Source organism: Bombus vancouverensis, chromosome 8 (genome assembly GCF_051014615.1).
Source record: "Bombus vancouverensis nearcticus chromosome 8, iyBomVanc1_principal, whole genome shotgun sequence".
Taxonomy (NCBI): domain Eukaryota; kingdom Metazoa; phylum Arthropoda; class Insecta; order Hymenoptera; family Apidae; genus Bombus; species Bombus vancouverensis.
In genome coordinates this window covers 12,601,320-12,614,825 of record NC_134918.1, presented here as the reverse complement: position 1 = coordinate 12,614,825, position 13,506 = coordinate 12,601,320, and the positions used below count along the sequence as shown (strand labels likewise).

The window sequence follows — 13,506 nt, the reverse complement described above, 5'->3', positions numbered from 1 at the left end:
AAAAGTGTCACAATATTTTCCATTTTCTACTGTTAACCGATTATTCTAATCTTTTCCAATTTTTTCCGAAATTATGTCGCAAATATAACATGATCGAATATTACATTCGAAGTGCTTGGGTTTTTCCTGGTTTTAGACGGCACCTATCCTCGGCAGAGGAAAAGTTGATCTTACGTGTATTATTAGAATCGTATGACCCAATGTATCTTCTAATTTTAGGATTAATTACACGCGTGACTGGCTATTAATCGATCGCAAGAAACGTTAATGGTCGTTCCATTTACGCAAGGTTTATGCAAAACGTGAGTCAGGCACCGGGATAACGCAATTGCCAAAAATTTCCACACTGACACAAGTCATCTTCTTGCTCATCTTTACAATCACGGATTGCATAATGAGAAAGCACATTTTTAAAAGAGATAAAACGTGGATTGAAACATAGTTCTGTAAGTTTCTAGTGAACGAAGCATGTCAGTAAGTGGTTGCATTTGAAGCACGAACACGCAAATTAAAAATTTAACTTTGTGCAAGAAATGGAAACAATACGACAGATTGACGGTGCGTTGGAATAATAAAAATTGGAACGATAACACTTTCATGGTCGAAATAAGAAAGGATACTATTTCCTCGTTGAAAGAAGTCCCTTTCTTTGTTATCGTAAACGAATCGATGTTGCGCGCGGATATAAGATTTCTCTGTGATTTCCGCATTTCTCGTTTACTCAGCTCTGGAATATTCTACCGGGACAAGGAACATTTTAAATTACATGAAAATATCGAACAATTGCAGTCCACAGTGCAATCTGTTGTGTCAATCCGAATATCTCGCATTACGATTGACTCATTATTATTTTGTTCGTATTCAAGTGCTATGTTATTTATATTTATTATTCCTAGTTTCTATATACCATTGCTTCAAATTTGTTATTTTTAAAAAATAATTTCCGTCAAATATTTCGAATCTATTTGTAAGGTGGAATTTTTCAATTTATATCATCTTATAAATAACAAGCAATTTCCAACGAAAATTGTTCGACATTTTTCTCAATTTCGTTACGCAGCAGGTGTTCCAATAAAATTCAAAGGCCATTTGTCGTAGCATAGAAAATAATAATTTATTCAGCGTTCAGCGGAAATATAAACGTACAGTGTACTGCAGGGAAACATTTCTCTCGAAATGAACATAAAGTGTCGACTATACTTTAACAGCGAATGACTCTATCTGCGTACAATGAGGCATCGTTGGTACACGCACTTGTTTCATCCACTACGCTATCACCTTTGTCATCCTCTACACGTTATAAAACAGTAATAAGTTGTTCGTATACGTCTAGAAAAAACGTATTTCAGGAGGTTAATCGGTAAATTCTTCTAAACTTTGATCCGCGATTCTGTCCCCTAAAAAACGAAACTAGCTCGGTCTCAAGCGTTTTCGTGCTTCACACACACGAATATACAATAGATTCTACGCGCGTGTTTTCGTACTATTTTCCCCTGAATGTACAATTCACCTCGTGTTTATTTTTTCCTTTTTCCCGTCTTCTTCTTTTATCTTTAAATCCGAACCATATTGTTTCAACGAGACAGAACAAATTTAGATTCGTGCCTCATGTTGAGTCAAATGAATGGAACTTGCGATTCTTTGCATTGATTACACTGTTCCCCGAGCAAATATTTCAGACTAATGCAACTCGATCGAAAGTTTTAGTGTGCACGCAAAGGTAGCCTGTATTTTCTATTGTGATAGAATATTGATTTTACTGAAATTGATTATTTTGTATCGTAGTTAATAACAATTTTCAATACAAAATTCCATCGATTCAAATATCGTGTTATTGCAATGTCTGACTTTCGATGTTTTAACGGCGCCGAATTTTATCCAAATATCGTGGTTACGGTTATTATAATTTTTTAGTCATAAATATTCGAATGATACTTATTCGACAGCTTTGTGATTTACACACGAAGATCAGAAAAGGAAAGCACGATAGATTCATTTTTGTCGATTTTCTGATTTTCATTTTCATTTCCGCTTTTTCGATTGCTTTATTCTGCCACTGTTCCATAAAGAACGCAAAATATAGTTTATTACATCTTCTTTAGCGATAGTAAACGTGTTTGGAAAAACAAACTGATACCTTAATGCTAAAAAGAATTTTATGGAAATATCGTTCTTTGCAATAGAACAATTTGCATGCAATAACTTTCTAAAAATATTCGCAAATATTTTTGGAACTTTATTCGCGTATGATTGACGTTTCCAATTTGTCATTTCCAATTTATTCTGTTGTTTGTTGCAGATATGTACATTCTATTCATTTAACGATCATAAAATAATGACCATTTCATTTGACTGAACATTTTTATCGAACGCTGTCGTTTGCAACATGCACGCAAACCTGTATACAAATCTAAAACTCGTGACTCGATAAACGTAACAAAGTATTCGTAGTAAGTATTATGCAACATATTATAATCAATTATAAAAAAAAAATCATTATGCGTGCAAAGATAAATTAAAAATAAAATTTATCTCTAAAAATTACAAAATAATAAAATTATTCAAATATTATAAATCTCATTCAATAATATACCGATATCGGTAAACGAATTACGTATAATGTTTCATAATAAAAATAAAGTAATGAAACGAAGACAATTAAAAGTTGATCGACATAAACTTTCCAACTATATAAAATGTACAATTTCCAATTGATCTTTACTTAATGATAAATCTTTAGAAAGCTAGGTCGTGTTAAAAGAAATAAATGTATCGCGGCTTATTGCTTCTTCGAGCTGCGTTCTTAAGTGCATCGCTACGTGCAACATCCTCTTAAATGCGACAAATCTCGTACGACTCGCACTTTCTGTGCTTCACGCTACTTATCTATGTAAATTAAAGTTTATAAAAGATCGCATAACCAACGGGGCAATTGGGTAAATCGCATTGCGTTTTACAGAATCGTTATCGCGTAATAATACTCACATTCATCTTGTACAAGTACATATACATATACATATGTGTCTAGAAATATATGCACGGTCACTTATCCACTTGCCTTCGTGCTAAACGTAGATGTCGATTGAAAGTAAAAGAAATCGATGCGCACGTTAATAGCATAGTAAAAATTGTATTGACCTGCTTCCGTAATATTTACTAACTTTTACCGAAATTCTGATAATTACGTATCTAAATAACATTTAAATTGATACTTTGCAATAAAAGATGATTTACCGTTACACTGTCTATAATTAAAAATTGAAACGATTTAATGTTCAATCTACACAGTCTACATGTGAATATAAATTTCATGTACATACTACATACACTTGAGGTGTACAACGGTTGAACTTGATATTATTATAATGCATTCCAGAATAAAATGCAACATATGTAACTTTCTCATTGTGAGAGAAAGTATTCTAAAGAAAAGTAATAAATTCATACATTTGCATCAATACTTCCATACTTATTCTATTAATTACGTTTTCCTATAACGTGTGATAAAATGATGGATACTTATACAAAAATGAAATCATGTATTATTTTACATAAAAACGATGTAACTTTTAACATCGATGTTTTTTCTACATCTTACTATCATAAATCATTTTCTACAATTATAATAACATCTCGAAATTTTTACCACTCGAAAATGGCAAATTTTTTATTAATTTCAACTGCTCGTGGATACGTTCACACATCGAAAGGAATTTAAATGTGCAACGAGTAAAATCAAAAGTCGGTCGAACGAAATATACGGAACGAAGGAAACTCGATAAGAAAATCGATTTCTCCGACATTTATCGAAAATCTACATCGTGCAGGAACACAAACGGATCGAACCATGCGTATATAATAATACTAAGTCTTACGAAGCATTCCATTTACGTATTTCTATTATATCGACGACACGTTATTCTTCTCGTTATCGTTAATCTTCTCCTACGTCGTATAAAGTAATGCACTCGGGCAAACGATAAATTATCATACTTACAATAAGTCAACAGAGGAAAGAATAAAACGATTGCATAATCACACCGCGTTAAGTCTCATTTGGCCAACGAATTGCACGCTTAAAAAAAAGTCCGCTATGCATATCACCTTCTGTGTGTCGATCCTTTAAAAAGTACTGTCATTTCGATCTGTATACGTTTGTATTCTCCATCGTCGTTCCATTCTATTATCCGATCGTACGATTTCCTCGATCAGACTTTTGTCATTTGAGACGTCCAAATAACTCGAAAGGATAAGCAATTCAAACATCCAGCAACGTATTTTGATCGTTTGAGTGAGTTTGAACAAACTTTGATCGGTTTGAACGAGTCGATCTCACTCGAAATATATTCCAACGATCAAGTACTTGGAAACTTTCTAAAATCAAATTGTATTCAGTTTGGATTCCAAACGTTTGAACATCTCGTGTATTTAAACAATTCGACATGCCGTATGTTAGAGGAAAAATATTAATCGCAGAAACGTTAATAGTGCAACGATGATATCATTACGAGATTCTGATGTATAAGTGGAATATCATGGAATATTTCTGGAGCGAGATCCACGTGATTCAATCGTGTATCCGATCTCAGCTGAAACGCGTCTGATTCTGGCAAACGTGCCAAAAAGAACTTGACGGAACTCGAACCGTCCTTTAACTCGATCTGCCACGCGTGTCAGAAACTTCCTGCTATCCCGCTACGCTCGACGTATTTGAAATCAACCGAGAACTTTACACGGATTGCTAGAAACCTGGCCTTCCACGACACTGCGCTGTCGCGAAATTCTGACACCATCGAAAAGTATACCTATAAATCAATCGAATTTGATTTGTTTTCGTTTGTGTTGTTAAAAGAAGTTTGGAGAGGAAATTTTCAAAGGAAGCTTGATGAAGTAACATTCGAGTTACACTTTGGTGTTATCTGATAATCTGATTTCTATGTATTTAATTCTATTGCTCTATATATGTTCTATATTTTATGTTCTATTTTTATGAATAAAAAAGTGAAAACAAGATATCCGAAGGCATACGAACATGAAGAAATGAGGAGAACAGCAGCAATAAATTATGCGATTTGATATTATTTATGACGATTCGATAAAAAATTATTGGTAGCATTCAGCATTGATTTTCTATGGGTTAAGAACATTCTTCACGCAGAAATTCGTTGCATTCGCGTTTTAATTATGAGCATGTTACTCTGATTGTAGATTAATGCAATATTAATAGCAACAGTGATACAGTAATATCTGGATAATTAAACGATTGAAGAGATATCGTATCATGTTAATAATATTTCAAATGGATAATAATATCTTACAGTACTGATAGTATCTTAAAAAATCGTAATCTGTCTTTTGGTGCTTCTTTGCGTAAAGTAATCTATGAAGAAAAATATCTACTTTAATAGACCAGGCTTTTTCTGGCTCATTATTAAGTTTCAAACAACAAAAAGACTATTACATCATAATGCTAAAATAACTTCTATCCAATATACAATTTAAATTATATTTCACACATAATATAAGCTTCCAAGACTCAACATATTGAAAGCTTATCCGACCTTTGTATAATATGTACATATTATGGTATACACATACTTAAGACAACATTTGTCGTAAGATCCTATCTAACAAAAAAATTAATTAAAAACACACAGTTATCAAGTATTATCTGAAAAGTTCATGTTTCAACCTCTCATCTTAATTACAAACATTCTTTCGTAAACTATGTATATCCTGATGTAGACGTAAAGTATTATAATCTTCTTCCTTTTTCCTTCCTTTCTTGTATTTTATTTTTTTTTTTAAGATTTTAATATCTCGTCCACGGAACACAGGACATTCGTCCATTGAAAAATAACATTCATTCGTAAGCACCGAAATGAAAGTACTTTTTACGACACTGGATACTAAATGTGTGTTAAATTGATCAGCTGAACACGTATACGTAACACAAACAGCGCAACAAGTATATTTTTTCGCCACTACTCTACCACGTAAATTACTTCCACCTTTACGTTATAATTACACAATATATGCAGGATAATGGGATTATACACGCGCGGCTCCTGCAATACGCTATGTCGCCAAAAAACAACGTTCTCCTAATGCAAGGACGCGCAAGGAAGGTTTGCGACAATAACAGAGCTAAGAGCTGTTTGCCGTTTCGCTAAACACACACGACTAAAAGTCAATTGGAGAACGGAAACTAACCGCGCTAAAGGAGCTCAACGGAAGAACAGATTTCTTGTATACGGCGACGCTTCTCTCGCTTCCTATTTCATTCCGGTAATTGCTTTCCTTTCTCAGTTAAATTATTCTCGATCTTTGTTTAATGAAGTACTTTCGAGAATACGTTTTTTCGTCTTCAAATTTCCCATGAAGCCATAAAGATCTACAACCTAATCACAATCATCGACACCATGAAAAATCCAGAAAGTCATACAGATCTTCTCATTGCCGCGTTCCACTCGATTCGAAAGAGTTTCACAAAGTTTTCCATCCCGGAAACGTCACGTTACGCAAGAAACAGCCAATTCGAGCAAAGCCACAAATCGCGTCGGCGCTTTTTGCTCTACGGCCTCGTCGAGGGGGCCGTAAATCTAGCGGAGCCCCATTATCCGAAAACACGTAAAATAAGTCGGTCAAAATGATGCAAGAAATTAGGAGAAAAAGCTGCGACGCGCCAAATGCGGGCTGAATCGAATAAATCCGTTAGGAAGAAACATTTCACGAACTGGCTAATGCGGTTGACCGAAAAATCTGTTTATCCATCGGATCTACGATAACTCTAAATCCTTCCGGGAGAAACGGAACATTTGCTAGTCGCGAGCTGTCCTTCCACGTTAGTCGAAATGTGTGTCGAACGAGTGGCTTAACCTCAACCCAACGAAACTTTGTCGAACTCTTTCCTTCGTAGGACGTGGCAAACCGTTTGGAAACACGCGATTACTCTTTGCTTTGCGAATTGGTGATCTATGTATCTCTGTTCGTTGACTGATATCCTTTCATCGCTGGTTGTTATATTCGGTTGTTCTTTAAGAACAAACGACCGTTACTGTGATTTAGGAAAAGATCGTTTCGTACTTTTTCCTGTGATTGATAGAAATACGAAGGTAATTTGTAATAGTTCGTAATGTTTTGATTTGGTCGATTGGAAGACTGTGACTCTTGGAGGCCATTTATTAAATATTTTAATGTAGTGACATTGAGCTTGGATTAAGATGTAAAGATAAAACGTTTGCAACAATATCAACTGATAATTGTTTCTTAGAATACCGCTTGACATTAATAGAATTAGAGTTGATATTGTATTTCGTTTTGATTTTGTGGAATTGTAATATGAAGAAATATGGTAAGTCACGCGTTGTTCGCCGTTAAGAGCGAGCAATTTTCTTCATTTAATTCATTAATTTAATATGTTGCATCGTAATCCGACGTGTTTTTATTTGCTTTTAAAATTACATATGTATCTTTGCTAGCGATTTGAACTTTCCGAGATATCGATTGTTATAATATTAGCTATACCGTTGGCTTTTTACAGAATCCCAAACTTTAACCACCAAACGACGTCAATAGCAAGAAATCAATAAAAAAGAACTTATTGTGTTTCTCGCCTGTGATCTTCATATGGGAAATACACAAAATTATATCTTTCTGTTCCAACTTCATTTGACAACGGTAAGATTATCAAAATATGAAAATACATTCAAATTTTTCATTGAAAAAAGCTTCCATTGAAACATAAAGTTCATACATGCGCGATTTGTGCCAAGAAATGTTTTAGTAGTCTGATACATTTCCTATTTTTTGATATTTTTCGAAGCCCTATAATTTCACGATAGTTCGTTTCAAAATATTTCATAATTTCAATAAATCATAACATCAAATAAAATCTCTAATAACGATAAATTGACAAAAAATTGTTTCAGTGTTTTGTTTGCGAGAGAATGGAATTCTGCGCAGGTTCTCGCGAAAGAGCGGGAAATCTGTTCTTCAGTTAAAACACGTAAAAAACAGCGTGGAAAAGATTGAATTTAGCTATGACGCTACGAAGCGTCGCGGTGAAATCTCGCCGAGATTCGGGAAAACGACGACGACGACATTTAGAAACTACGGTTTTAACTATACAGTACAATAAAATACGAGGCGTGGGGTTTCTGGTTTTGGAACGAAGCGATTAATACCTGAACATTCCTCACATTTCGCTGCGGCTTGTATCTGTAGGAGGAAAAGTTAAGCAGATTATTATTTCGTCGAGCGCGTTTGCAATTTAAAATGAACGTAATTTTAGTATGTAACTTCGATTAATTAACAACTGCCATTCAAACTTTCATTACATTTGTTATAGATATTTGTTATAGAAACTACCTTTCACACTTGAACAAAATTCCAGCGATCGTTAATTAGATCGTATTAATTTTTTCATTCACACACAATTTTACACAGATTAGAAAGTTATCGAATAAATTTAAAGAATATATTAATATTGTCGTAAAAGTAATTTGAAGATCAAATATCGACATCTTAAATATGCAGTACAAGATGTTAACATATTTCAATCCTAATAATAAAGTCCCTTCTTACATCTAACATACAAGACGCTATTATAATACCAACAATTTAAAATCGAGAAGATGAAGAAACAGAAAAGGAAAGGAAATTCAATTCTAGGATTACCAAAAGAGGTAGAAAGAACCTTTCTACGTCTCTTAATGAACATTTTATTCCAATTAAATCCGTCACTCACCTGAGCATCAGTTTCTCGTTTCTCCAAAGAACGCGAGTCAGCGTCCAGCAATTCTCCAAGTTGTCCAACGCCAAAATCTACTTTCTCGGCAAGGACACTACCCTCCAGCGTCAGTCTGTCGAGATTCTTCTTTTTATTCAACAATTTCGTATCCTGAGCCGCAGGACTTCCCGCGGTACCATTCTCGTCAAGATCTTTCGTACCGATCACGGTGAAACCACCTTGAAATTTCACCGACTTCTTTCTCTTAACTGTTCCAGGATGCGCACATGAATCGCCGATGGACTTCGGTGACACGTGAATCTGCTTCATCATCTCCACATAATCATCTTCTGTGTTCGCAATACGAGCATTTAATCGACTCGAGTTCTCTGTTCCCAACTTTTCTACGATCGCAGCACACTTTCCTTCTTTCCTCGCTGAACCGATCGATCTTTCGACATCTTGGTCCGCTATTAGCCCACGATAACCATCCTTTTTCATCGTGTCCAACGACTTAGAATTATCCTTTTTCTGCGCTTCGAAGAACTTAGCCTCGATGGCCCTCGCTTCCAGTCCCCTGCAGATGCTAATCACCGATTGGTGTTCAGGCATCGGGTCCTTATCTACCCTATCGTTAGTTTTAGAATCATCGTCGGCCGTCGCCTCGCGTTGAATCTCGTAGTACTTAATGAAGCTCCTAACTCTACCAGGGGTTATCGTTACAGTGTCGCGGGATTGGTCATCACTTACAGCTACGGGTGTTACGGCCCTGTTATTGTCATTATTATTACAATGGGGTCGAGAAATCCTCCTAGCTATGGCACTCTTGTCGCCGCTACTCATACTTTTGCTTAACTCTAACTGTCGCGCGTACGCGCCACGATTATGCGACTCGTCAGTCTTTGCGCTGCAGCCTACCATCTGCAGACATTCCACGGAGCTTGCTCCTCCTCTTCCTGCTTCGTCGTCAGACACTCTTCTGACAGTATCGCTTTTGGTCGGTTCGACGAGAACTTCGTTCACGTTTCTCGATAATTTTGTGTAATCCTCGTTCGTGGTTCTTTCAACTCTGTTTATTCTATTCACAGTACTGGTCACAAAGCTGATATCATCTTGAAAATCCTCAGACCTCTCTTGTGATTCGATACCTTTATTCCGGTCATCTGGAATATAGTTACTCGTCGTCAGAGAAGCAGCATACTGCCACTGCTTAACCGTTCTTGCGACTCTGTTTACGTCTATTTCTCGAGACTCTTCTTTACGATCTGCTAATATCTCGCTGCTCTCTGTCGGTTTCACGGATTCTGTACTATTCGCAGTACTATTTTGGGATCCTTCAGACGCTTTTAGTGATTCGTTACTCTTGTTCCGGTCATCTTGAACCTTCCTCGTCGTCAAAGAGGCAGCATACTGCCACTGTTTAACCGAAGAAGTGGCTGCTTTGAGATTCATCGACTCGTCGCTCGTTTCCTTGGTCTCAACAGAAGAATTACCGTTACAATCTTTCAAACTCTGTGTACGGCTATCTGACATAGATTCGATTCTCTCCTTATCGTTCTCTTGCCGAGAAGAAGTTTTTACTCGCGGATGACTTTCAGCGGCACTTCTCTTCTCGTCGTTCACCGGTTTCAATTTAATGTTACTGAAATTGGAGAGCAATTCGTTCAATACATCGCACTTCGCCTCACCGGTGGTTTTCTTGCTCGTTTCGACAATCTTCTTAACCGTTGTCGGCTTTGGTAAAGTGGTTTCTATCCTTTCCAACGGCGCTTTAGACTCTTGTAAAATTTTCTGGATCTCTGAATCCATTTTTATCGACTCGTTTAACCGGGTTGCCAACTTCTTTCCTTCTTCATCTTTCGAAATCGATACTTCGCTCTTCGCTAGTGATTTTGGGAGAACAGCAATGATTTCACAGCTCGTTCGTATCTGATCTGTATCCTCCGACAACATATTTACCAGAAAAGAGTTTCGTTGAATATTAACCGGGTTAGTGATCCCTTTCCTTTTTTCGAATGATTCGTTACCTATAAAAGTATCTTGTAATTTTTTATTACTTTGGCTAACTGGAATATCCTTCGTCTCCTGTCTCGTGTCGCCTTTAGTAATTAAGCCCTTGAAATTTCTCTCGCTCACACCTAAAGAAATATCGCCAGTGTCCAAATTATCGTCTTGCACATCAGAATCTTCACTGCCGTCCGCAAAGTCATTCGACGTGAAATCACAACGATTTATTATATTTCGAAGCGATTCGTTTACGAAAATCTTTCTTCTGTACTCCCCCGTGGATTTATCGACTGAATCCGTTTGTAATTGCTGTTTGTCAATTTCCATATCCTCTTCAGCTGACGACACTTCCTCGCTAATATCAGTCTCTGTTCTATTTGATAATAAATGTTTTTTCAAAACGTTATTCTCTACTTTGTCTTTTATTATTTGTTGATCAAAGACTTTTGTCTCGCTTATTGTCGATTGTTCTTCATTAATTTCAGTCCTTAGATACTTGTCTCTACGAATTATCGAATCTTCCTGAACAAAATTGACGTTTATCTCATTTCTTGTTAATTCCAATTTCCAATCAAAGTTATTCGCAATCGCATTGGTACCGGCAGAAATGATTTCTTCGCGTTTTACATTGTCGTTTTCATTTTCAGAAGCTCCACTCGTCAAATCCTTTTCATCGTGATATTTTTTATTGTCTTCCACGTTATTTGAAGCAGTGCAGTTATTCGAAGCCCGCGCAAAACCGTTGTCCTCGGGCGGCCTTTCCGAAAAATCGTCTCTAACCTCAGCCAACACAGAACGGCATTCCGCTTTCAACTTGATTAAACTCGACTCTGCTTCGCTGACGTCCGCGACTTTTAGTTTTTCCTTGGAACAAAGGGACTCGTCTTGCGAATCGTGCCCGATCGAAGCGCCGGTCGAATCGTTGGAATTACCACGATCGTCCTGACCGAAAGATCCCTTATCGATCGCCCTGACAAAATTCGTGGCATCGTCCAGGGAATACCACCGATCCAAACTGTCCCCTGTTTTCAAAATAGAACTAAAAGGTACGTCACCGAACTCGTCATGATCCTCCTGGAAATCTTGCACCTGACCAAAAGCCTTATTCATGTCCGTGCACTCCATGTCGTCCGTGATCTCAGTCAATTTCACGGAAGAACTACGATTCCAGCTGACCTCCTGCTCATCTGTCAGAGGATCGATATTTTGCAAACTGTCGCACGTGGTCTCGCCATCGTTGTTCAATTCGTGATCTGAAGTCGACGAGCTAGGTGACTCGATCACGAACCTCACTTTGGTCAACCGAGGTACCGTTGGTTCCTCTTCAAAGCTGTCGTAACACATCGGGCCAGCCGATCGTCGGACATTTACCTTGTTACTTCTATCGACGTAATCTTCGAAAATAAAACGACTCGGTACGTCGAAATTCTCGATCAAACGATCGGCGAATGTAGCGGTCCATGTGTCCAAACATTTCTCGAATGGAAGGCTAGTGGTGGTCACGCGAAAACACAAGTCGTCCTCCTCGTCGTCTAACGATTTCTCGAAGAATTCGCGAAAGGAGTTGCGAAGGGAGTTGCGAAATGAATCGCGAAAGGAGCTGTCGAAATTCGCAGAAGGCTCGTCATTTAAATCGTCTTCACGCTGCAACGTGTTGGACATCACATTTTGAAAATCGTTCAAAGTGAAGAACAGCGGCGGGTACTTGTTGGTCTCCTTCCTAGTGAAAGTCTCGAATACAAACGGACGTTTGTGCGGCGACTTTGTCTCACTGCTTGAACCGCACTTGTCGTCTTTCTCGTTTCCATCTTTACTCGCTTTCTCGATCCGTACCGAGTCAGCATCCTCGAACTGCAAAGACGACGGCTGAGAAGTTTCCCCCGTCTCGTTCGAACTTAGACTATTTAGCGTTTCTTCCGCATCCCCTATTGTCTGCGAATTCGACGTCCTTTCTTCTGCCTGACCTTTGGCGACGTGAGATTTGATCCTTCGGACTGCTCGCGGCGGAGGCGGCGGAGGCGGTGGCGCCAAACGCTTTTTGTCTGGTTTTCTCAGACGAGTCGGTGACGTTTCTTTCGGAGATTTTGCAATTGCCGCGAGCTTCGCTTTGCGCTTCTTCCGTCTCGGTGGGACTGGCGGTGTACTGCTGACAGATTCTGTACCTGGAACAACGATTGATCGAACGTTGGTGTGCATGACACTGGCAAATGTCAATGACGCTCGGCTCTATCGTTCCTCACTGACGTGTATGGTCACTTGTGTCAGTCTGAAGCTTTGATTTCGTCGCACAATTTGCCAAACTTATCAAAGATAAGGTCAACTGTTCACTTGGTATATACTATAATACAGAGACCACGTGTCAGTTTGGGAACAAAAGAGAGTTTATGGTAATGATTCATGGGATTCGCATTCGCGCATGGTAGAGATTGGTCGAAGCACAATCCGCTGATATTTAGAGAGAAATTTTGGAGTACGGAAACGCGTGGCTAACTACGGTGTTAGACCGTCCGAGGGATACTAAAGCTGATTCCCTACAAATGACAGAGCATCCTCTACCCCTCTCTCTACCGCGAAGTCAATAACAGTGATTCACTAATGCTGCCAAGTTTAAGTTTCCTATTGAATGAAAGAAGACCCTAATAAGACGACAGGCGAAATTCTAAAATCGATCTCAAACCCGGATGTGACAGAGCTAGCCAGGTACTGCGTTCGCTTTTGGTAAGAGAGCTTTTTCATTGTCGATGTATCAGTAGATTGATATATCTATT

General features: G+C 37.9%; 2 protein-coding genes across 2 annotated transcripts in view; both read right to left on the bottom strand.

Annotated features, from left to right (window-relative positions):
• Positions 1-1,088: 1,088 nt before the first annotated feature.
• Positions 1,089-12,934, bottom strand: LOC117155883 (uncharacterized). Its single transcript, XM_033332361.2, has 3 exons — positions 8,750-12,934; positions 8,187-8,220; positions 1,089-4,805 (listed from the first exon to the last, which is right to left on the bottom strand). Exons 1-3 carry the CDS (start codon positions 12,932-12,934, stop codon positions 4,717-4,719), a joined length of 4,308 nt encoding a protein of 1,435 aa, XP_033188252.2. The 3' UTR covers positions 1,089-4,716.
• Positions 12,789-13,506, bottom strand: part of LOC117155847 (uncharacterized) — a 149,215-nt gene continuing 148,497 nt past the window's right edge. The window contains exon 19 of the mRNA XM_076620675.1: positions 12,789-12,900. The gene's annotated coding sequence lies outside the window, so the exon portion shown is untranslated. The remainder of the gene's footprint in view (positions 12,901-13,506) is intronic.